Below are 26,068 nucleotides of genomic sequence, written 5' to 3'. Positions count from 1 at the left end.
CGGGTGGAGTTGCCTGTAGGGTGAACAGGTTCACGACACTACCCTGAATAGCAAGCCATCTGGAAGAGCCTGGCCTTCCAGATGAGGCGCTCGCGCCAGGCGAGGCATTCCTGTGCATGCATGATGGGCTGCAGAAGGCCAATTGGGTGACAGCACCGTCAAAGCAACCTTTCTAAATAAAAACACTGCAAACTACGAGAGCACCAAGTGCACTGTTTTTTATGCTGCACAAACCAACACATACCGTACCATTTCCAATTATTAACAATACAGAATGGCGATAAAGTGGTCAAAAAGTCAGCACAGGCTATAAGTTGCTATAAGTGGCTGGCCAGTACAGAAAGGGCTCATTTCTTTCTGCAACTACATTCCTTCCATGCCAATAGCATAAATGCCATAATGCAAGCCATCACACAGGATGAACATGCCTCTCAAGAACTCACAGTCGGGACAAGCTGGCAGGCAGCCTTACGATCCTTCCTCCAGAACGAACTCCCACCAAATGTACTGGTTTAGATCACTACTTATGGATACCATAATCTCGCTACATTAGTATGGCAACTGCCAGACCCACGTTGAGGGTTCAGTACCTTAATGTTCACATACTTCCCAGGGTTGGCCTGTAATGCTCGAGTTTTTTTTTGCCAATCGGACAGGCGAGTCATTCATTTCAGGGAGGCTTGCAAGAGATGAGCTGGTCTGTTTTCACGACATCCCCAATCATCATAAACTAGAGTGGAGGGCTTACTTCCCCCCTGCACAAGTAAGTCAACCAAGGCACAAGAATGCATCGGAAGAAAACTGCAGATGCAATTTTTCCAGCCCATATGTGCTGAGCAACATATCACCGGAAGATAATAAGCCAAATGCAAATGGTGCCACGGCCGGATAATATGCGCGATTGTTTCCCCGGGCAGTGGAAAGTTGTTGACCAGCTCAGATCCAGTCAGACATGGGTCGTGGAATGGGCAACACAGGTTGCCATGAACAACATGGAATCATCTGCACCTGCCTTCTAATGAAAATTTTCCATCGAGCCTTACTTACACCAGCAGACCACTACGACACTAAAAGCAGCTGTTGTGGTACAAGTATAGCTTTGAACCACTTTCCTATAATCGAGCCACCCATGCGCGCGAAGCCGCTCGTGGTCGCCTTCTGGCCTCCCAAGAAAACCAACAGCGTTAATAAGATCAAGGACATCCCTATGTGCACTTTTTGCCCGGTTCGTTGGTTCTGCTCTGGTCTCCGACCGGGCAGGTTGGCCTGTAAAGCTGCTCCCTCAGTACACAGGACCATACAAAGTGCTTTGTGAGGAGACTCCCGTCACTTATGAAATCGCTCCTGCTGCCTCGTCGTTTTCATCCACCCCTCGAAACAGCGAAATCATACATGTCACACATCTGAAGCAGTACCACTCTCCCACTGACGTCCAGATGCGCCGGTACGGCGCCTTTACCGACGGTAGTTCTACATGTAGGATGCCACTGTTGCAAATTGTCAATGCACGTATGCATCCGACGAATGAAGGTCGCTTGCTGCTCGAGCGACGAGCCAGACTGGCCAGTGCTGCAACCACTCTTGCAAATATATTTTGCAAATAACGTGGGCATTTACAACACACTTCTTCATTACCTTTACATAACCATCATCACATGGTGTTCCTCATCTTCATTGTTGGTGCATATAACCTTCGAGTCTGTTCTGTGCCTCGATGTGACAGTTTTTGGCCACGTCTACCAGGCCTAAAAAGGCGTGTAAAGGACTACATCTCAAGTGGTGGAGGTTACTCCTCGTTTCCCTGTCCCTGCTCACTCACTTTACTTCTTGGAGCTTCACTCAAGTCGTCGTTTGGGCTACGTGTCCACCAGCACACCACAGGACGAACCCTCAGGTGCTTCTCCCTTTAACCCTCCGGCTACGACTGCCACAGCTACTCACTCTTGAATCGTCAGTGGACCCCCTTGCGAGCCCCCTCTGTTTTCTGGACTCTGAAATGAGGACACGGACTGGCTACACCAATATGACATAGTGAATGCAGCGAACTGTTGGGTCGATCCACACAATCTCCGCCACATCTCCTTTTTATCTTACTGGCATGCAAAGACTTGGTTTTTTAATTACCAGATCGACTTTCTCGACTGGGACGTCTTCAAAGAACATCTGCGACAAGACTTTGCTAGTCCAGCAGTTCGAGCCAGCCTGGCAAAGAGAACTCTTGATGGTCGCAAACAACTACGCGAGTCTTATACCGCATATATCGAGGATGTTCTCTCTCTTTGTCAACGCGTCAACACCTTCATGACCGAGACAAAGTGCACCATCTGCTCAAAGGCATAGGTTCTGTTGCCTTCAATGCTTTGGTCGCAAAAGACCCAACTATTGTTGCTTGATTGATGCTTTATTTTATTTATTACATACTGCCAATACCTTTAGGAATTATTGCAGGAAGGACACAAACTATAAACAAATAAGGAAAAAAGACAAAGGAAAAAAACACTGCGAAATAACATAACTGTTTTTTTTCTTTTTTTTCCCTTTTTTTGTGCTGAATGGCAAAGTTAAGATAAACAGGAAAATTCACATTAGCTAAACATTTATACACAACTGTGAAATCTGTTTAGTGCTGACACATTATATCAATATACTTGCGATTATACAATCATAGTTACACATTAGTAGGTAAGCTTTACAAAAAAATACGAAAAAAAATATACATTCTATGCACAAGTAGTGGAATGTGGGTAGCAGAATAAATACCAATAGTACTATACATCGCTAAGGAAAAAAACGCGAAATATTTGTAGTTTTATGTTTGTGCATCATGTAAATAATTTTCAAGTAGTGATAAAAAGGTAGTTAGTGAGGTGGTATTGGTAATAGTAGAAGGTAAGTCGTTCACTATCGTATGGCTAGCGGAAAGAAAGTATTTAAAGCAATTTGTATGAAAGCGATATTCATTTAGGGTGTATGAGTGCTTTAGTAGAGTTATTCTTGTGTCAGAAATAGAGATATACCGTATTTACTCACATAATCCTCGCACTCGCATAATTCTCGCACCCCCCACATCGCCCTAGAAAGGTTGTCAGCCAATCTTCTCAAACCCGAGTCATTGTCGAGGCTGCGCAGATGGCACGCGAACAGGTAGGTGCCTTGTATTAGCAAGCCCTCCGTGGCTTTGAAGGAACGCAGGTTCCTCGAAGGTTTCGGTGCGGGCAGGTAGTTATATTATCTTTACCTTTCTGTTTCGTTTTCTTCTAGATTTTTCCTTGCTGTTTTTCAGTGCCTTTGTTTTTGTGTTGTTTGTTTTTGTTTTTTTGCTTACTCATGTTCTGCTCTTTGTGCCATTAGGTTTTTATCACATGGTTACTGTCTCCTCTATATATTTTCGTGCTCTGCGCAATAAACTCAGTTGGAAGTTAGCGCTTGTGTCTTTCGTGTCCTTCTTGTCTTTGTGTCGTCGTTTTGTTCTCGCGCTATAACTATCGTCATTGATGGTAAACTTTATTTCTTCAGAAGGAAACTGCGGACGATTCTGTTAAATAGCCATCAGCCCAATACTGACGTCCTACGCTTACCTTTGGAGGGCTCCTGTTGAGCGCCGACCGCTACCGCTACGCCCGCAACGCCCACAAGCTTCGCGTATAGTATTATAATTCTCGACTATTTGCTTCCACTTTTCGTCTCAAATAAATCTTGCCTTGTGTTGAACCTCTGCTTTTATTGTTGAGGTAAGTTCTAATTAGTACTTTGTAAAGCTTGCTGTAAATTGCTGGTGTGAGAATCCCGATTTGCGGCCACTTTGTTTTTTTTTTTTTTCGCTCTCTTTGTTTTCGTGGAAAGTTTTCCCCGTTTAATTCTCGCACCCCCCAACTTTGCATCAGGTTTCTGGCAAAAAAAGTGCGAGGATTATGCGAGTAAATACGGTACTTAGAACTATCAACATTTAACTTGTTATGAATTAATTGATGAAGCAGTTTCAATCGGGCGAGCATAGCGCGGTTTTCAATTGCGAGTAATCCAGCCGATTTGATTAAAGCACTTGGAGAGTATGAGAGTTGATATTTATTGAAGATTAACCTTATTGCTTTTCTATGCACTCCCTCTATAATGGTGATTAATTTGTTAGTCGATGAACGTTATGCTGGGGTAGCATATTCTAATACTGATCTAACGAGTGTATTACAAGGTAGTAATTTAGTCTCACGGGGCGCTTGACGAAGGCGTCGCTTAAGAAAAAAGAGCCGCCCAAGTGCTGTTCAAGTGATGTTCACATGGCAATCCCATCTAAGGTCAGACGTTATTGTTAGTTCAAGGCAATTGTGCTGCGCGACTACTGTTACCGGGTCATCGTTTATGGCATAAGAAAACTCATGTATGTGCCGTTTTCTTGTTATTCGCAAAAGAACTGTTTTTTTAACATTAAGGCTCATTTGCCAGTTAGCACACCATGCGAAAACCGACAGTGCACTATTCAATGCTACATGGTCAACTGGAGAAGTAATTTCTTTGTAGAGGATACAGGCGTCAGCAAAAAGACTTTTGTTGACTGGGATGTCCGTGGGTAAGTCATTGATAAAAATGAGAAATAGTGCAGGAGCCGAAACGCCACCCTGAGGAACACCAGAGGTGACATGATAAGTTTAGAACTGGTGTGGTTAATTTGTACAAATTGCGTCCGGTTGGATAGGTTGTTCTTTAACCATCCACTATGTGGGGTTTAACGTCCCAAAATTACCATATGATTATGAGAGATGCCGTAGTGGAGGGCTCCGGAAATTTCTACCACCTGGGGCTTTTTAACGTGCACCCAAATCTGAGCACACGGGCATACAACATTTCCACCTCCATCGAAAATGCCGCCGCCGCAGCCGGGATTCGAACCCGCGACCTGCAGGTCAGCAGCCGAGTACCTTAGCCACTATACCACCGCGGCGGGGCAACTACTGTTGCTGACAGTGTGGCTATGTGCCAGCGCCTAGATGAGCTCGAATCCGCACGGCTGCAGCTGGACAACTCTCCTGCAGCCATCCCCGACAACCCTGCTGCCAACCCCTCGTTACAAGCTACGATACGCGCAATGATATGAGAAAAACTGCAGTCTCTCGGTTTTTCAGCACGTCAGCTTCCTTCAGACACCCCTAGTACAAATTTACGGGGCGTCGTTAGGGAGGAGTTGGTGGCTATGACTGGTAATGCGTCCACAGACCCTCACGCCTCCAAAGACCCACTAACGTAAGCGCAAGTCGCCGCACTTACTCCAGCCTTCGTTCCATCAATGCTAACGACAACACACCAGCCTACCCGACGTCCCTGGCGCCCAGCACGCCAAACCATCCTTACTATGCACGACCGGCACCAGTACACCTGGCTTCCATAGTTCCCAACCCAATGAACCGACTTGCCCAACAAATCACTCTGCCAAATACCCAATCCTACTATCAGCCATGGCGCCCGACAAGACCTGCATGCTACTATTGCGGATATCGTGGACACATCGCACGTTTCTGTCGCAAGCGTCAGCGAGACGAGCATTGTGGGTTTGACACTTATGACCGGAATGACTTTGCCACTGCGACCACTTTCCAGCACTGTCCTTACGCTATGCTTCCCGATCGCTCCTGCTCACCATCACCGACTCCTAAAATGGCTCCTCGCTACCGTAGTGCCAGGCATCGCTTGCCGTCTCCTCTTCATCGCCACTTTTACCTGTCTCAAACTAAATTACGCAGCTTCTGGGAAAAAAGCTGCATTTAGCGAAGTTCGAAAGATTCCTCCAGAACATCCTTATAATATAATTATCTGTTTTAGTGGAAGGCATAGAAGTGGAGGCATTAATATACACTGGTGCTAAATTGTTAATCATTCACAGAGATTTGTGTGCACGGCTCTGCAATGTTACTACGCCCTACGATGGACCGATTTCGCTCACTGCTCAAGAAGATGCCATTCGACCTTCTGCTATGTGCACTGTTTGCGTCTACATTGTGTACAATGTGCAATGCTTAGTTTGTGTGCTCAACAGCTAATATTAGGATGGGACTTTCTTTCAACGGCAACCGCGTTCATCTGCTGCCAGCAATGTGTTATCCACATGAACGATACCTCCTATTTGTTTAACGCAGATGACGCCACTTTGTTTTTATGCAGAAGAAGACACTGAGATACCTTCACACAGTCATCGAATTGTTACACTTCCGTCTGATGTCACCGACAGCGGCGATGTGCTGGTACAACCCTCCGTACACTGCGTCCACTGCGTCACCAGAGGGATAGCTTTCGCATCAGGCCTGGTACGTTTGGACGATACCTTCGCATTCGTTTGCGCATCAAATCTGACGTCTGGAAAAATTCTGCTTCAGAAGGGCTTAACGTTGGCTTGCGTTGCTCCACCAGATCCTGCTGAACGTTTCCCATTCATCTCCACCCTCAAAGCTACCATCAGTTCCAACCCGACCCCTTTGCAGAATCAACAGTTGCTTGCCTAACTGACTAAGCACGAAGCTTCGTTTGACGCCCATTCTCCCTATTGAGACAGACGTGCGTCACCACGCATCGGATTGAGACTGACGGCACGTCCATTGTTCGTCGTCAGCCATATCGCGTATCTGTAGCTGAGTGAAAGGTTACTGAAGAAAACGTTGACATGTTGAGACTGAACGTAATTCGCCCCTCTGCTAGCCCTTAGTCATCACCTGTCGTCTTAGTTTGAAAAAAAGATGGTTCTGTGTGGTTCTGTGTGCTTCTGCATTACCGTGTGCTGAACTAGATCTTGCGCAAGGATGTATGCCCTATGCCACGTATAGATGATACCTTAGATTCGCTACAGGAAGCTCAATACTTCTCGAGTCTGGATCTACATTCGCGATACATGCAGATACCGATGCATCAGGATGATAAAGAAAAGATGACGTTTTCGACACTAGATGGACACTCCCGCAACATCAGAGTGCATGATTGACACCGTTCTGCATGGCCTGAAGTGGAAGACTTGCATGTGCTATTTGGACGACATCATTGTTCTCTCGTCAAGCTTCTCTCAACACTTACACAGTTTAGACGAAGTCCTTATGTGCCTTGGTACCTCTGGCCTTCAGCTGAACGCGAAAAAGTGCCGTTTTGCCGGCAAGACAAGTAATGTTTAAGGCCACATTGTGAGTACCGATGGAATTCGTCCCGATTTCGATAAAATATCGACGGTTCTTTTTCCTTGTCCCGAAAGGACATAGGACTTACACAGTTTTCTTGGGCTGGCTTGATACTTCCGCCGATTCATACGAGACAATTGCGTCGATAGCGGCACCTTTGCACAAATTACTCGATTGCGGTGTTCGCTTTGAGTGGTCTCCTGCCTGAAAATGAGCCTTTAGCCATCTTAAAAAATGCTCTCACATCTGAACCAGTACATTGCCATTTCGATGAAACAGCACCCACACTCCTGCATACTGACGCTAGCAGTTACGAAATCGGAGGTATTCTACTGCGATGAATCTGTGAAAGGGTCGTTGCATATGCAAGCCGCGTCCCGACCAACGCAGAGAAGAATTACACCATTACTGAACAGGAGTATTTAGCTGTCGTGTGGACGGTGCAGAAGTTTCGACCTTATCTACATGGCCGTCATTTTACTATAGTTACAGACCATCATGTCTTATGTTGGCTTTACATACTCAAGAATTTATCAGGATACCTTGGTCAATGGATTATACATATTCAAGAATATAACTTCACTATTACCTACAAGTACGGTAAAAAGCACCAGAATGCAGACGCACTTTCTCGCTGCACACTTCCTACACTGCCGTCCAGTGGTTCCGCTAATAACTTCAGCAATGAACACTTGCATAGTCCTACATATGTTTCGTCCTTAGCCCCCATTAATAAGACCCCTCCTGATGACCAAGGCTCCATCATAATGCATCAACTCGCTGACGCTTACTGTAGACACACCATAGATCGCCTTCAGGAAAAATCACGACCGTCTAATGCTTGCTTTTGGCGATAGCTCACACAGTGCAATCTCGATAACCGCGTTTTTTATCGTCACAATTATCACCTCGATGGTCAACGCTGGGTGCAAGATGCTCGCTTACCTTGCAATGGTGAAGCCCTTGCTATTAGGTGACCGACGGGCTGACATCAACACACGAGGTGTCGCTTTACTTCTCATCTTGCTTCAGTCTGAAAAATTCGCTTGCCATCAGTTGAATGTGTATTGCGTCCAAAAACACAGCAAAGGAATATCGCAAGCACATTATGACTGAAACCACGCCATAAATGTAAAAAATAAAGTGCTAAATGTTGCGCATGCATATACAGCTGTCTGCACATGTGCACTAAACAAACTATGCAAGACACAAGAATGACTACCAAATTAGGCAACACGAAAAGGGTATTACTCCCATAACAAAAGCATACCTACAGAATACCTAGATAGGATGCTTAGAAATAATATGAAGCGATTTTAAGCAACTATGACCATTAATTTATAGAAGTGGCACAACACCTGTCCCACTATCTCACAAGCACACCAACCTGTAATCCATTATAGAATACAGGCTAGGAGGGGGCGAGTTGGTCTGGGTTCATACTGATGTATTACTACAGCATGGTAATAAATACAAAAAACGATATATGGACAGGACATGTACTGTACTCACATCTTCCACATCAAATCTTTATCTTTTCCTTCATATACATTATCTCGCTGCAGTAATGCATCAGTATGAACATTTCTCACACGAAAAGACTGAAACGAAGTAGTACAGAGCTATCTATGTCCAAATGTGCAAAGACAAAAGATTCTAGCAGAACTCACTTCCAGTCAGGATATACACAATACGCACCCATTAAGGTGTACAAGCGGCACAGCCTGACCTCTCTCGTACACCAACCATTCTAGTTCTTTTCTGTCTCTTCTGTCACTGCAGATGAAAATGGCCACCCAAGTTATGCAAATTTCTGTCCCTATACAAGATTGTGCAAGCCACATCAGTGTGACATCACCAAATGCACCGAATTTGGTAAACCCTGTCTCAAGGTGCTAACTTTTCACTTAAATATTGTATATTCGTGGTCTCCCTTCCAGACTGTAGAGCACGACATGGCAAGCTACAGTTATCAGGGCAGTTTTGCGCGGTCCACCCCCCCTCCAATCAACCTCCCCCACTCCACAACAATACGATAAACACCTCCACATCTTTCAGAGCCTGTTGACGAGCGATCTTGATGTTGACGTTTTCACGAGATGGCTACAAATGTTGAGTACCGCGATTCACATTACATGAGTGGTTTCTGTTGTTGCTATATCATGCCCAATATTTGCAACCTTGTGACATGTGTGCTGCAAAGTTACGCCTTATATTCCACTTTTGAATGTCATAATCGACAATTTGCCAAAATTTTTTTTCCCTGCAAAGTGCACATCCTCACCCAATTTTGCTGTGCACCCTACGACCATGTGGGCTTCACGCAACTCTGCCCTCTACCTCAAAACGTTGCCGACCTCTCGTCTAAAACATTGATCGCTTGATTATATTAAGGGTGAAGCTCCTAAAGCTGCGAGTCTGTCAATGCATGTTTTTTGCGACCAGTTCATAATCACCTGGTTGTATGACTCACTAAGAGGTGGCGCTAGTGTGAGTGACAGAACGAGAGAGACGGATGCACAGGGATGGACGGAAGCACAGACACTTTGCCCATTTATCATCATTCATTCCAAGGATATGGTGTAACTTTTTTTCTTGCAGCCCTCAATTTCAGGAACATTTCAGCCCCAGCCTTTGGTCTCACTGCCACTGGTACCATAGAGGCAAAAAAAAAAAGAATAGAGAATTTTAAGGCCTTTGTCATAAAGAGTTGTGCGACAATAGTGCCAATGAAGCCTGAAAAAAATTATGCATTCCTGTTATGTGGTTAGGCAAAGTCCGGAACATAATTTGTTTTACTTAAGAGTGCTTCGACATGTTTGTTGTACAGAACTCTTTGACGTGATTATTAAACTATACAATACTCCAACTCTGAAACAAAATTCATCTTTTCATGCTAGTACTTATCTGAAAATTCTCAAAAGAAAAGAGAGAAGAAATTTTTATTAGCAAATGTATATACAAAAAGCCGTAGTTGAGTGGGGCCCCTGATATTGCTGCATTCAATCAGCAGGGAAGAGCTCGCACAGCAAAAAAGGAAGACAGAGTTCTTGGCTAGTGTTCTTCGCGAGTGCCTTGCATATAATTAAAATGCGCTCTCCTATATAAGACTTCCGCTGTTTCTGCGTCGTGAGACTGGTGGAGCTGCGAGGTACATGTCCAGGACACCTTTTAACAGCTCCAAATCTATTCCACAAAGACTTCCGCTCATCTAAACACCCGTTCACGGCGCCAGCCGCTGCCTGTGAGGCCCGAGCTCAGACTTCCTAACACCTACCGAAAAGTGCAACGCAAGAATCAAGATCGATGATTTATCAGTCGCAATTTTCGTTACTCTTTCCAAGTGTAGTAAACAGGTCATCTTGGGTATGAATTTCTTGCAGGAGCACAGTGGCATGATAAATATACTCGTAGGTCTACTGACCTTCTCAGCAGACCATAGCGCAGGCCAGTAGTGCAAGTCCATGCACGTCATTGGCGCGAGTTATCATGCCGCCTCATCTCCGTCACGTGCAACACGCAGCATACTAGAGCTGATGTCATGGCACAAGTCTCTCTAGTGTAGTGTATGGGCAAGCAAAGGTCTTGCTGATGAACTTCTGCAACGAGGATCGACGAGGGTCGCATGCTTCGCATAAGGGTACGAGCACACTAGCGGGAAGCGTGCCGCCGCAGCATAACGCGCGTCTTCGCCGCCGAGCGGTGAAAAGCGGCACGCTGGCCACATCTGCGGGAGTCACGTGACAACAGTCTCGAGCGGTCTCACAGCGGCTCGCAAGATTTCGCGCGCTTTTTCGTCGTCTGTTCTGAGCTCTCCGACTTTACGGTGCAATCGTGCGAACAATGGCCGGCGACGACGACATCCTCGCAACGCTCAACGTTACCGTGATGGCGTGTCTGCTGTTGCTTCAGCGTCGCCGCTCTCGAAATGCGCCGCGAAGTGAGTGAATAAAACAGACAATTCATTTGCGCTCAACACGCAATGAGCCACGCAATCCCCACTTACCTGTCAATCCAAACATAGATCCTATAATATCCCATCTGATCATTTTTGCTTCCTTATCTTTATAATCAGGCATCGTTTTGTCATATAAGAAGGGGTAGAGTCTAATCTCCTCTAAAAAGCGTTCGGTGTCCGTGGTGCCGTTGTCAGCGTGCTTCAGAAAACGACGGCGTGAGAAAAATGACAGACTAAAAAAAAAAAGAAAACAAGCTCCGTGCATTGCTATGGCGACAACCACGCATGTCGCTGATTGGCACTTTGCTTCGGCTTTATCAGCCAATTGGGCTGATAAAGACATTAGGCCCGAAGTCTAAGCAGGCTTTGAGAGAGGCAGCGAGCAAAATAATAATCGATGGTGAAGTTCCCGATGGATGGAAACTTAGCAGAAGGAGCATGATCTATAAAGGAAAGGGGGACAAAGCTGACATAAACAACCATCGTCCCATAACAGTGACATCAGTGGTCTACAGGCTGGCGATGCAGATTATAAAGAAAAGACTGCAGGCATGGATAGAGGATGAGGCTACCGTCCTATAACAGTGACATCAGTGGTCTACAGGCTGGCAATGCAGATTATAAAGGAAAGACTGCAGGCATGGATAGAGGATGAGGGGGTGCTGGGGGAACTGCAGAATGGGTTTCGGAAACACAGGAGGTTGGAAGACAATCTGTTCTCACTGACGCAGTGCATCGAAATAGCAGAAAAGGAACACAGGCCCCTGTGGCTAGCATTTTTGGATATCAAGGGAGCGTACGATAGCGTGGTTCAAGAGGAATTGTGGGGAATACTGGACACACTAGGCGTGGAACATGTAGTCACTAATCTTTTGAAGGGCATCTATAAAGGTAACAAGGTAGTTATAAAGTGGGAAAAAAAGGTATCCAAGCCTGCAGAGGTAAAACGGGGGCTTAGGCAAGGGTGCCCCCTGTCACCCTTATTATTTATGATGTACCTACAAGGATTAGAGGCAAAATTAGAGGGAAGTGGACTGGGCTTCAACCTCTCTTTAGTCAAACAAGGAAAACTTATTGATCAGGCACTACCAGCATTAATGTACGCAGATGATATAGTGCTAATGGCCAACAACAAGGAAGATTTGCAGAGATTGATGGACATCTGCGGTAATGAGGGAGATAGGTTAGATTTTAGATTCAGTAAGGAAAAATCAGCAGTCATGATTTTCAATGACAACGAAGGTAGTGAGCTTAGAATACAGGAGGTCACGCTAGAGATAACAGATAAATACAAATATCTGGGCGTATGGATAAGCAATGGGACCGAGTACCTGAGGGATCACGAAATATACGCGACGACTAAAGGTAACAGGAATGATGCAGCAGTGATGAAAAATAGGGCACTGTGGAAAAATGGGGCACTGTGAAATAGGCCACTGTGGAAACAGCAGGTGGCCAACCCAAAAAGAACTATCGGTTAAAAAGAAAGTGAAGGAAACGAAGACTGACATGTGGAGAATGGACATGATTAAGAAGTCCACACTATAGATCTATCGAACTTTTAAGGAGAAAATTGCCAAGGAAAGGATCTATGATAATACTCGGGGTAGTTCTCTACTGTTTGAGGACAGGACGAGAGTATTGCGAACCAAGACATATCGGGCCAAATCGAAGGGGTAGACACAGTATGCAGTGCGTGTGGAGAGGAAAAAGAAACTGCCGAACACTTGATAATGTTCTGTAAAAGGCTTCACCCTATAGTCCTGGATGATGGCGCAGAGTTTTTCAAAGCACTGGGGTTTAGGGACCGGGAGGGTAAAATAGACTAAGCGGGTAGACTTAACTAGAAGGAGGTTATGTGATTGGGGGCTAAAGTCAAGGCACGAGTGAAAATTAAACTCTTCACTGCAAAGTACGAATCCTCAAACTCTCTTTTTAAGGGAAAAAAACTATAGTGTTTGGTTTATTCAGTATTTCGGCTTGGTGGCGCTATCCACCGCCCGATCTAAAGAGTACAGCCATATCCATCCAGCGGCAGAAATAGCGCAAGGAGCGATTGGGTCGGCGGCAGATATTCCTCTATGCTCGGCGGGAGAAAGAGAGAAAAGCGGCGCCGCTAGTGCGTTCGTGGCTTAACGCCGATTCCCACTTACGTGGGTTATGTCGATTTTGTTTTAAGGCCACACGTGACAACTTCACTGTACAACAACTACATCAGCGCTGATATTTTTCAAGAAACCAACGTCAAATCACCTGCAGATATACAGCATATTGAAAAGGCATTGGTCATGATGTCGTCGATAGGTCTAAAACTCGTTTGACAACCTTACGCTAACGCTACGCCCGCAAGCTTTGCGTGCTATGTGCTGTTCAAATACCCATTCTTCTCAAGTTTGGTGCCTGCCGCAAATGAACTGTCTCGGCACTTGATGGACTAAACTTCGGGTAGCGCAGAGCATGCAGTCAAACACGCGACTGCCATTTCGTCTGTCCTTCTGTTGCTATGGGCTACAATTTTGTTCAAAAGTCGTGAACCTACAAGCCCGAGTGAGTGAGTGAAATAACTTTATTGACGATCCGGCATAAAGGGGGAAGGGGTAGGGGGATTAAAGCGAGACACTAGCGTGCTCGGACGTCCCAGAGCAGCAACCTACTCGCGTCAATCCCGTGGGGGCGCCGCTTTCGGCCACTGGCGTTCCAGGATGCTAAGCACGTGCTGGACCACGTCTCTTTGGTTGCCTGGCTCTCGACTGATGATTTTGCTGCTTATGGCAGTTGGCATTACTTCTTGGTTACCCGGCGGTGGTGCACAGTCTCAGAGGAGGTGTCTCTGGGTGGCTCGCGCCTTCTTGCAGTATTGGCATACATCAGTAGTGTAAACCTCTGCGCAAACGTGCTTTGCCCAGACGGGGGTCCATGTGGCTTGTACTTGCAACTGCCGTAGTGTGGCTGCTTCTCTGCATTGTAGGTCTCGATGAGGCGGTGGGTAGAGGCGTCTGCTTGTTCTGTACCACTGCAGAACGTCGGCGTAGGTTGTGATAAAATACTCTCCGTCTTCGGCATCGGGTCGTTGCGGCTCCGAGGAATGCGTTGACAGAGACCCACGGCCAGTTAGCGCGTGTGCCTCCGTATCTGCTTCCTCGTTGCGGTTCGGGCCCATGTCCAGCTCCCCGGCGTGCGCAGGGAACCACTTGACGGTAATGTTGGTTTCCGGTCTTGCTATAGTTGAACATACTCTTGCAGTGGTTCCATGGACGTTGTTTGTAGCAAAGTTGACTATTGCCGTCTTCGAGTCGCTGAGGGCCGTGCGGAAATCCGGGATCGCTAGTGCCAGTGCGATTGCAAACTCCTCGGCTTGCGTGGGCGACTTGCACCGTATGCTTCCCGACGTTGCGAGTACTCCAGTGTCTGCTGCGATGACTGCTGCTGCGTACGTGCTTGGCCGGTGGGGATACTTTGCCACGTCCACGTAGTACGCGCGCGGATCGTTGGCATGACTATTTGTTGACACGCTGATTATGAAAGTGCTTTCACGGGGCTTGCACTTCCCGGTGACGATTTCGACCGTGCTGTGCTCGATGGCACCGTTGGGTAGCAGCTCGTGATCTATTGAAGTTAGATTCTTCTTTACCAAGGTGCAGACCCCCTGCCCTGCGGCTTTCCTAACTGTTCGTGCACAAGGGGGCTTCACAAAGGATCTGTACTCCTGTAACGTCGGTGGGGTTTCACTGAGCGTTTCTTGTAGTATTATAACGTCGGGTCTCTCGGTGCTTTGCTGTATGTACTGTTGTAGCAATGCTTTTCTACCCTGTATGCTGTTCGGATTCCACTGCCATATGAGGAGATGATGCTGTTGTGTCTGTGCTCTGTTTCTGTGGTTAGCAGTGCCCGTTGCCATTGTCCCGTCCATTATTGCGGTAGGGTGAAGGCCTGTTGTGGGATTAGTCCCGACGCCATCAGCGCGTGTATTAGTGCATCAAACTTAGTCTGTATTCCTAGTATGGTAGACTGCATGCCATGTACGGGTGTCACCAATGTGTCGAGGCGTGCGTTGGTTGCATCGAGGCGATCATTAGTAACTTTGATGGCTTGGCTCAGGATTTCGTAGTTGGCTTTCATGGTCTGTTCTAGTCGATCTTGACGTTCTTCTAGGCTGTCCAGCCTAGCGTTGACTCTTCGTTCACGTGCATATTCGAGCGCTCGCTTCTTGGGTGCCGGTTCGCTTGTCCTAGCAACGTCGATCGTTTCGGGTTCTGCGCTGTTAGCTTCCGTAGGAACTGGGGCTTGTACCTCCATGGCTGAGTGTGTTGTTTTTCGTTGGCGTTGGGGGTCTTGGTTGAATCTGCAGCGGCGACCTGTTGCTGCTGCACCTGTTGAGCAGTCACCTGTTGCTGCTGCTGCTGTGCATTGACGAGTTCGTTCAACTTAACGTTCATCTCTTGCATTTGAGCTCTCTGTTCAGCGATACATCTCTTGAGCTGGGCATTTTCATTGCGTAGTGACTGGATGGTGTTGTCCTTCGCTTCAGCTACGTGGTTGAGCGGATTGCGGTTCGCTGCTTGCGGGTTGACTGCCTGGGCCTCATTTATCACGTTGCCCGGTCGCTGCTGGTTGCGGTTGTAATTCCCTGCGCTTGCTGTCGGTGCTTCTGCCGTGGCTCGCCAATTGTCCCCTGCTTTTGTCCCGCTTCCTCGAGCGGCTGCGTCCTCTATTTGATAGACGTGCTTCGTTCTGTTGTTGCGGTGGCAGCTGCTGGAAGTCTTGCGACGAAAACGTTGACGCCGCGTTTCTGCGCTCCCATCTGCGCCGAGTAACTACGAAGGGCACCTTGTACTTGTTCGTACAGCCTTCCGTGCCCGTGGCGTGGGCTCCATTACACAGTTTGCAACGTGGCTTGCACCGCGCCACGTGGTCTGCCGCCAGGTTAGGCGTGCCACACGCAAAGCAGATCTTGGTTTCCGGCGTGGGGCATACATCGGCTCGATGGCCGATTTTGCCGCATGTCTTGCATACGTTGTGTTGTCTGTATAATCCACACTTTACTATAATGGAGCCGTACTTTATGTAGTTGGGAACCTTTGTTCCTGCGAACAAAATGACGATGGAGGTAGTGTTTCCAATCCTGTGCGCTTCGAGGGCCTGCGGGTTTCCTTGGTTAACGATATTCTCATGCAGATCTTCGGCAGTGTTCTCTACTGCGATGCCACGGATTACTCCTTTCACTGTGCCGCGAGGCGCGGTGCAGTAGGCATGCGTTCCGTAGCTACGGCCCCCAATGTACAGGGAGCGTACGCTTGCGTAGTAACGTGCTCGTCCTTCATCGGGCTTGCTGATCACAATGATGTTCTGCGTGGGATTAGTACAAATCGTATCTGCTTTCACTGCGGTCTTGGGAACGTTGGCTGCTGTTATGACTGCGGGCATTACGATGTCAGCTTCGATTTTCGCTAGGAATAGCCCTCCTCTCTGTCGTATTACAATCTTCTGCTCTTCCCGCGGCAAATTCAGCGGCATGCGGGACGCTTTAGCGATTCTCGCTATCATGCGTTTTGCTTGAGTTTCGCTAAATTGCGGAGTTGGCTTGCTGCTTTGGGTAACTTCGTTAAGCTGGGGCTTATTAAGTCGTTGGCTTACTTGTTTTCCGGAGAATTTCCATCCCGCGATGTCGCTTGGGTGTAAGTCGTTGCCACGCACCGCGACTGCGGTGCGGCCGGTGCTGCTTAGCACCTCTTGGTCGTTTATCGTGTCGGTGGTCGTAGTCAACGTTTTTAGATACTTTTCAGTTTGCAAACTCGCTTCGAGAGGCGGTGTCGTTTTGTCGCCCTTGCGAAAGGTGGCGCTGGCATTCCGTTGAGATCGGTTGGGAAGCAGTGAGTAGCGGTGACGCTTGCTTCAGACACGTGCTTTTGGTGTGTTTCTGGCGCTCGCACGTTCATCACGCCTGTACTTCCAGCTTGGACAGGTTCTACAGTGGTATGAACTCTTTGCAGTGGATACCGTGAAGTGTCAGCGCGGATTCTCGACATGCCGACGTGCAGCGCGCCCGGCTGTCGTTCGGGGTATGCTTCGGCAGCTGCAAATCCCGGACCGCGACTTTTTTTCAAGCCCCCAAAGGACCCTGACTTACAGAAGGCATGGCAAAACGCGATTCCACAGAATAACTTTAAGGTAACCCCAAAAACGTACGTCTGTGACATTCATTTCGAGCCTGTAGACATCATAAGCTACTACGAGCACACAGTGAACGGTCAAACCGTAACGATACCGCGAGGCAGATGGACACTGAAGGAGCGTGCTGTACCTCGAATTTTTCCGAACGTACCTAAGCATCTCTCAAAACCAACGGTGCCGAAGTCGGCAAGAAAGCCCCCCAAAGCGAGGTCAGTGGTTTCCGCCCAAGCTTCTTCCTGCCAAAGTGATAAATATTTGTATGACGAAACTGACGCATGTGATGGCATGGATGTTGATGAATGCACTGATGTTATCACGCTAGGAACTGCGCCCTGGCTTGCTGTTGTGCAGGGCAGCCCGACATTTGATTCGTGGAATGTGAGGACTTCTACCATCCAAGTTATCTTCTACAATCTCGAAGAGTCTGGGGGCGTTGTGTACATTGAAAAGGCGGTTGTAATCCGGCAAGACTTGGCGACTGAAATTAGTTCAAGAGGTGTGCTTGTTCCGCCGTGCAGCTACATCGAGAAAGATGGAAACATTCCGACCCTGCTAACAAGCCAGAAGAATTTAACAATGTTTTTTCGCTACATCGATGCGCTCAAGATTTGCCCTGGGTGTAAATGTGAGCTGTTTCCAGGTATTTTATCGTCAAAGGCAGCCATGAAAAGGCAGGGTGTAGGGCGAAACAAGAAATGCATGGTGCTGTCAGGTAAGCACTTGTGCCCTCCATGCAAAAAAACAAAAAAAACTTTGGTGATAGAATGAAGCGTCGTCCTAAAAAAAAGCACAAAACGGAAGGCTGAACGTGAAACTCAACCTAAAGAAAAAGGCCATCAGGGCCAATGTGTTTCGCGAAAGAGCTAGAAGAGAAGCGTCTACACTGAGACGCTGTTTGTCTAAAGTTTCAGCGAGCAAAGTTGAAAAAGCAGTGGAAAGTCTTCCGCAAGCACAGCAACTTGCTTTTAGGTCAGCATTGAAAGTCGCAAAGGCGAAATCGCCACGAGGAAGGCGTTATGAACAGGAATGGCTCACGACTTGTCTTCTATTGAGAATTTCAAGCCCAAGAGCTTATAGACTAATGTCAAAAATGAAGCTCATGCCACTTCCAACAACCACAAGGCTGAGACAAATGATGAAAGGAATGCCATGTGAATTCGGCTTCAACAAGGTATCTCTTGACAGTATTGGGGCCTTTATGATGAACAAAGCAGGAGTACAATGCTACGGAACGCTAGTACTGGACGAGATGAAGGTGCGAGAGGTTGTCGCATTTAACACGAGTACTTACAAGGTTGATGGCTTCGTTGATTATGGAGATGGTCATGACTCGGAAACAACAGCCGACCACGCTTTGGTAGTCATGTTTGTGCCTTTATTTCACTCCTGGGTGCAACCAATTGCAAGTTTTGCTACGAGACATGCAGCCGCTGGAAGAGTGCTAGCTAGGCTTGTTTTAGAAGCCATTTTGCAGTTACACAAGCACAATGCAACAGTCGTTGCTGTTATCAGCGATGGTGCCAGCACCAACAAGGCCATGTGGTCATGTTTTGTTATCAAAGGCAAGCTTCATGAACCGAAACACAGAGTTGACCATCCTTGTGTACCTGATCAGCATCTCTACTTCCTGTGCGATGTACCGCACATCATCCAGTGCATAAGGAACAATCTCATGCACCACAAGTATGGCATGGTAAGTAGATTAGAATGTTTTTACTTATTTTTCATGCGTGAGCAACTCTGAATTAAGGAGTGGCTTCTGCAATGGAACACCTTTCTTCGTCTCATTGTTGTTTTTAAACATTGCAGATCGGTGAACATAAAATAAACTTTGACCACTATCGAAGACTCCAAGAAGTAGATGGGAAACAGCAGCTTCAGGTGGTTCCGAAATTGACAAAGGAGCACGTGAGCCCAGACAATCTGCGAAAGATGAACGTGAGTCTGGCTGTACAGGTAAACAAAAATGCCCTATCTACCATATTTAGATGCCTTTCATAGTTGACAACTGCTTGTTTATATGCATAAATGTTTGTTTATAAAAATAAAGCCGCAAATTTTTCATATATGTTGTTCTCAGCTTTTCAGCCGAAGCACTGCCATTGGGTTAAAAGTGTACCAGCCGTTAGAGGAGTCTGACCTGAAAGACTGCCATGGAACTGCTCAATTCACCCTCATGGTGAACAACCTGTTCGATGCCCTGAATGTGAAGCTTCCGAAGTTTGGAATAACAAGTTCGTCAAAGGAAGTTGAGGTAACGATAATACTTTACAGCATCTGTTGCACTGTTGTGAAATAGTACAGATAATGCTTCATAACATCTGTTGCATTGTTGTGAAATTAATTTGCTCACTGGCTTATTTTGAAGGTCATCCAGGAGTTCCTTGATGCTGTAAATAAGACCAAGGAAAACCATATCACCAATGGGACAGTGATGTTTACATCGCAAGTTACAATGGAGTCGCTTCGTGTTACGCTTGCATCAGTACGGGACCTCATAACGGATCTCTCTAAAGGAGCGCGTTATGTGCTCACGGGCAAACTAAACCAGGATTTTTTAGAGCTAAGCCGTTTGTTCTTTTTGTTTATCACGTTTATGTTTGCACACATTGCTTTTATAAAAAAACACGTCTTCCTTTTTTTTCAGAGGTTTTTTTGATTTGACAATAAGTTATGGAGGGGATGAGGATCACCCTACCCTAATCAGCTTTGCACACATATATAGGCTTCCGAGCCTGTATACACCAATCAGCACTTGTGTCACTGGGAACGTGAGTGATGAGCAGACTTTTGTGCTTGCCACTGTTGCAGACAGCATGAAAAGGGGAAGAAAGGACACACTGTCGTCCCACGAAAGACTCCAGGAGGCTATTCGAGCAAAGTTGGCTGAAATCTCTTCTACTGCACAGAATGAAACACCGACAGCACCTGATCATGGGTACTCCACACCAGCAGCACAGGACTGTGTTATTTACTACTTGTGCGGCTATCTTGTCCGCTCTTACCTCAAGCATCAGAGGTGTTCTGACTGTGTATGTAATATCCAGTCCGAAAATGCGGAGTGCCCAGAGGCATTTCTCACTTTGGAGAGGGAATTTAAGCACGGGAGCCTCAAATTGCCTCTCCAAAGCACGGGAGCCTCAGAGGCATTTTGGAGCCTCCTCGACGCTCTTGAGGACTGCGACATTACTAGTGTGGGCTGTTCTGTTCACAAGGTCACCACTACCGCAGAGCTGCTTCTCTTCTGTATGTTTCGAGGCATCTAAGCCAAAATTTCGGATGAGCTGCAAAAGAACCGGCTCTGCTCGGAGACATTTAGGAGCCTCCTCGACGTTCTTGAAGACTGCGACATTACTAGTGTGGGCTGTTCTGTTCACAAGATCACCACTACGGCAGAGCTTCTTCACTCTTACATAGTGCTAACACTGCATTTCGCTGCCAGAGATACTTGTAAAAGCTTGAGCTCTTCAGAAAAAGTCGCATCTGCTAGAAAGAAAGTGAAGCTGATGTGAAGGCTTGCAGTACAACTCTGACCACTTAACCCTTGTAAATATGTCCCTGTAAGTAATGCAGCTGCTGCTTTCAGTTTCACGATGTCAAATAAAAATTACAAAACAATTTTTTTCTGGCTTCCTTGCTGGTTCTTGATTTTCTAAGCTTTTCAGCGGATTTTGGCCGTGTAACACATGTTCCGGTAAGGTTAGAATATCGCTGAGCATTACGGGATCCTGGGGTGATTTGCACATATACTGGCCCAAAATAAACGCCGGCTACAACGCGAACAGGAATGAAGGTAAGCGCGCTGTACAGTTTGCCTTTTCTTTTTGTCATGTCTTACGTGCTGTTTGTTTCTAGTTATAATGTTGCGAAAAAAACGAAAAAGCTCTTTTCGGTAAAGGTTAAACGCGAGCGAAGTTTCACTTCTGCTCCTCAAATAAAAGAGTTAACCACTGCGGTAGTCTCCTGTCGGCACCTTTCCCGTTGTAGCAGTAGCAGACGACGCGCCGAGATCGATCCTAACTAAGGTCCCTAGATGAAACAAGTTTCCAAGGTAGCGACACCTTTCCCTTTCCTCTTCGCCTATGTTCCTGAAGTGCCCCCTAGAAGGTTTAAAACTTTCATTCAAAAGCGAATGTTTCGATTCTGTTGCTAGGGTGAATAGATGTAAATGAAACAAAATGGAACGAAATAAGACGTAGAATAAACAGTTACCTTTATGAACATAAACGGCACAGCACAAGAGCAAGCGGGATGTGCGTTACTCAACCGGCAACGTTGTGCAGTTCTATACTGTACACCACTAGCCATGGCATCTCCCGTAGTACATTTTAATTCCACGGCCGCGGTATTTCGTCCAGTTTTAACTAGTCCACTTCTCAGATTGTGTTTTGTTCGTCTGTGACACAGTGAACGTGCTTCTTGCTGGATCCTGTAAGTGGACACAGGGTGCGACGTTGTGACGATTGATTACAACCGGCTTGTGCACACGCAAGAAAAACTACGACCAGACTGGTACGAACACTTGTGCAGCAGCACTGCGATGACTTTTTTTTTTTAAATGTGCCCATTTGGACAATGGTGATGCCAAGTGATTCTGATACGGTGCTGGGAACTTCCTGAAAAGTGAGAGTTCTACTGGCGCGGTGTCTCGAAGCAGCGTGTTTCGGCTCAAGCGGGAACTGGTCAAGAGTGAAATGTTTCTGAAGGTGCGTTGATTACAACCTACAGCTGCTCTGTATACGTGCATACCCACATGTATTTGTACCAACTGGCATGCACTAGACACGCATTAGACGCGCGCCTGGTGTTTCAATAAAAACCAACAAGTGAACTCGCTTCGCAGATCCGCGTCGACATACGTTGACGGAGTTGCACGAAAGCATTCGCGTGAAATGGTTCATAGTTGCACTTCATGGTGCGCTTCATCTTGGAAAGCACGAGGTAAGTTGAACAGAGCGAAACCATTTTCTGTTGTTTACGGCAACGCAACATTGCTGAAAAACGCAGATGTTGCATTGAACGAGCATGGCGAAACAATCTTGGTCGACTTAGCGCGCACCGAAACGCTCCTGCTCTTCAGTTTATGTTCTGGTTACGATTTTGTCTTTGGTCACGGCGAGAATCTGGCTGGGGCCATATGCGCATGCGTGCTCGCTTTGAACCTTTTGCATAATAATAAATAACACCACCAGCCTTTTGCAAGATCACGTGCAAGTAATGCACCAATTACAGACGCGGGGATGGCAGAGAAAAAGAGGAGTAATCGAGAGAGTGAGGAGGACGGATCGAGAACAATGAGTGACGCTACCTTGTTTCATCTAGGAACCTTAACTCTCCTTACCGCGCCTATTCAATTTCGGTCAATCTGATCGATGGGTTCAAGTTGAAATTCCCGCGCCCCAACGCGCCTAATGGACATGAGGCACCATCTGAAATGAAGCTCAGGAAGCACACAACCCGTGTCAGTTTCGGTTTCGGTTTCCGGAGACCCGGTGATTTTTGACCTTGCTTGGAAGATAAGCGAGCGTCTGGCGATAACGGCAGCCATGGCGTCGGCGTCGCGCGCTGGGTCTGAAAGGAATCTTATTTCTCGTTATTCTAGTGTTGTTACAGTAGATTTTTCGGATGAAAGTGGTAGCAGTGGCCCTGAAGAAGATTCCCTATCATCGGAGTTTAGCACAGACAGCGATGAGGCCCTCAACACACCGGGAACGTCTTCGTCAGCTCGACGGCGAGTTTTTTTTACGGGATTTATCGCGTTGTTGAGCGCCCGCGAGGGGACCGAGCGTGTTGTCACAGTTATTATCTCTATCCGCAGGGTCTCTACGTCCTATGGGCGCGATTCAATGCCTCCCGCTGCACAGCGCGTGCAGTTTTGTCCAAGACGGAAACCGGGAGTTGATCTGGGCATGGCGCGACGGAGCAACGCTAGTCGGTTTCTTCGAGCCCTGGATGTTTTTCACAACGGAACTCGTCACAGCGATGTGAGAGAACACAAATAAATACGCCTGGGCGCACAACCTCGAGAAACCAACGTACTCGGAACGCGACGGATCGTGGAAAAATGTTTCCCCAGATGAAATGATGAAGTTCATCGGACTCCTCATCTACATGGGGATAGTGCAACTGCCTCGCCTGCACCTCTATTGGAGCACAGCAGAGTTGTTTTCTGGGCTAATCCCACGTGGGGTTATGCCAAGAAAACGTTTTTTTCTCCTTCCTCGGTATGCTGAGCGTGACGGATCATGAAGCTACCAATCCCGCTACAGACGGCAAGCTGCACCGAATTGCTTTTTTACTTCGGCACATCAATGATGCATCTGCGCTGCATTTTCAGCCAGACTGTTACGTTTCCGTCGACGAAAGAATGGTGAAATCTAAAGGCCGTTCGGGAATACGACAGTATCTTCGCGACAAGATTGTCAAGTGGGGATACAAGCTGTGGGTCCTCGCCGACTCCAATTCCGGCTACACAGTGCAGTTTAGTGTCTACACCGGGAAGCGTGAGACATTGAGCGTAAATGGACTCGCATTTGATGTCGTGACTAGCCTGTGCGAAATGTATTTTGACCAGGGATACACACTATTCATGGACAATTTTTACACGTCTACGTCTCTTTTTTTACACCTCCTGGAGCGGAAGACTCTTGCTTGTGGAACGACACGGAAGGATCGTCGCACGTTCCCTGCGGAATTGAAGGACTCCACATGGGAGAAAAAGGCCAAGAGGGGAGATGTTCGCTGGCTGCGGCATCAAGGCGTCCTGTACCTTCAATGGAAGGACAGACGCGCGGTGCACATGATGAGCACTGCCCATACTGCGAACAGCCATGTGACTGCAACACGGAAAGTAAAGATCGCTGGCCAATGGAAGAAGGTCCCAATTAGGAAACCAAGACTAATTGAAGAATATAATGCAGGCATGCTTGGAGTAGACAGGTCAGACCAGCTCATCGCATCGTACAATGTGTTGATGAAGTGCATCAGATGGTGGAAAACTTTGTTCTTCCACTGCATCGACATCGCTGTTGTGAACAGTTTTATTCTTTTTGAGGCCCATAGGAGAGAGCACCCCGAAATTCCAGAACTGCACCGAGCACCTCGTTATGACCAGCTTGCCTTCCGAATTGAGCTTGTGAAGCAGCTACTGGGAATTGAAGCCACAGGTTTTGGCAGCGCCCCTCCCCCTCGAGAGTCTGCGCACAAGCCAAAAGTGATGGAAACAAGGCGCAACTGCAAGCTCTGCTATGCGAGCCGCAAGGTTGAGCACAAGACGAGTGTCTTTTGTGAAACGTGTAGCGTTTACTTGTGCTTCATCGCGACCAGAGACTGCTTTGGTGAGTGGCACCGCCACTACAAGGGATAACATTTTTGTGTGGTCTCACAGTTGTTTACGCGTACTCTTGTAACCTCTGTGGTCTTTAGAAGTAACTACTACCTAACCAGTGTATATTCAGAATTTGTATTGCCATCTTTTCGCTTGTTACACTCACTTTTTTTTGAAAAAAAAAAAAGAAAACTTGTGTCCTTGAGAATTTTTTGTTATTTTTTTATTCTTACTGTGTAATAAAAACTTGTTCTAAATTTATTGAAATAACTAGACCATTCATTCCTCTACATTTTCATGGGCTGCAGAACATCTAAAATATTTTTTATCTGCGGATAAATTTTTTTTTCTTGCACCCTCAGAAAATTGTCCCGTAATCACAAGTGCTAACTTTTTTCTCTGCTGTGCTAACAATTTTTTTATGTGTACTGTTGAAACTTTTAGGATAGTTAGCTATGTAAATATGCCACAAAACGCATATCTTGAATTTTTTTTACCGAGATATTTGTGCCCACCATGCTTACTTTTCCACATTTTTTTTTTTTTGCGGTGGTTGCGAAAAATTTGTTGTTTGGGATTTTTTTTCTGCTATTGTGTTGCAAACACATGTTTTGTATTTATATCATTAAAAAGCGCATTTATTTGTCTACATTTTGGTATACTACAATTAACAAAAAAAACATTGTTATATAACGATAAACTTTTTTTTCTGCACCACATGACAACGGGTCTTTTCCTGGCGGTAAGGAAAGAGTTAATCCTAACGCTACCGCAGCGCCACCGCCTGGTTGGCGATTGCGGTAAGCCGCCCCACACCAGTGGAATGCCGCGCGCTTTGCCAACTGAAGCTATCTAGGCAAGGTTCCTTTTGGCGTTGCTATAGTGCCTAGAATATACTGGCTAGTGCGCGGAGCGCGCGCATTCCGTACGAGAGAGGGTGGCCCCGCACGTGATGACTGCGCGCAGTGGCCGCAAGTGGCGCTGCCGGACGAGTGGGTGCATGAGAGCCGCCAAGCTCCTGTCGTCCCATGCTTTGCTCAGCGTTTGACAGCTGTCAGTGTTCGACCTGTTGTAGTGTCAAGTTCGTCGTCGCAAAATGTGGGCAGCAACGTCCTAAGATGTTGAAGGCTAAGCGGCAATGCAAAGAAAGGACGTGTTTTGTGCCGCTGTGCCGGAGCGGATATCGTTCGAACGAGGAAAAGGTGTCTTTGTTCACCGCACCGACGGACCCAGCACGGCTTGCAGAATGGGAGAGCAAAATCAAGAGGGCAGACAGGAGACTGACGCCGAAGGCTGTCGTGTGTGAAAGACATTTTGAGAGTGGCTACATCGAACGATATTTTCAGACTACGGTGAACGGTGTCGTCAACGAAATCGCCCGAGACAAGCCACGTCTGAAGTCCGATGCTGTCCCTACGGTCTTCGAAGATTATCCGACACATCTTGTACCTAAAAAGGCGGTGA

General features: G+C 46.9%; 1 protein-coding gene across 11 annotated transcripts in view; it reads right to left on the bottom strand.

The window, feature by feature from the left end:
* Nucleotides 1-26,068, bottom strand: part of LOC142785024 (uncharacterized) — a 424,940-nt gene that overhangs the window by 394,816 nt on the left and 4,056 nt on the right. For all 11 annotated transcript variants that reach the window (XM_075883440.1, XM_075883442.1, XM_075883443.1 and 8 more), the window contains exon 2: nt 8,094-8,181. In XM_075883440.1, the coding sequence (XP_075739555.1) occupies nt 8,094-8,170 (77 nt within the window). In that variant the 5' untranslated portion in view covers nt 8,171-8,181. The remainder of the gene's footprint in view (nt 1-8,093; nt 8,182-26,068) is intronic.

This window comes from Rhipicephalus microplus, unplaced genomic scaffold (genome assembly GCF_043290135.1).
Source record: "Rhipicephalus microplus isolate Deutch F79 unplaced genomic scaffold, USDA_Rmic scaffold_17, whole genome shotgun sequence".
NCBI lineage: Eukaryota > Metazoa > Arthropoda > Arachnida > Ixodida > Ixodidae > Rhipicephalus > Rhipicephalus microplus.
The sequence above is the reverse complement of the archived record's forward strand: the minus strand, read 5'-3'. Positions and strand labels throughout refer to the sequence as shown.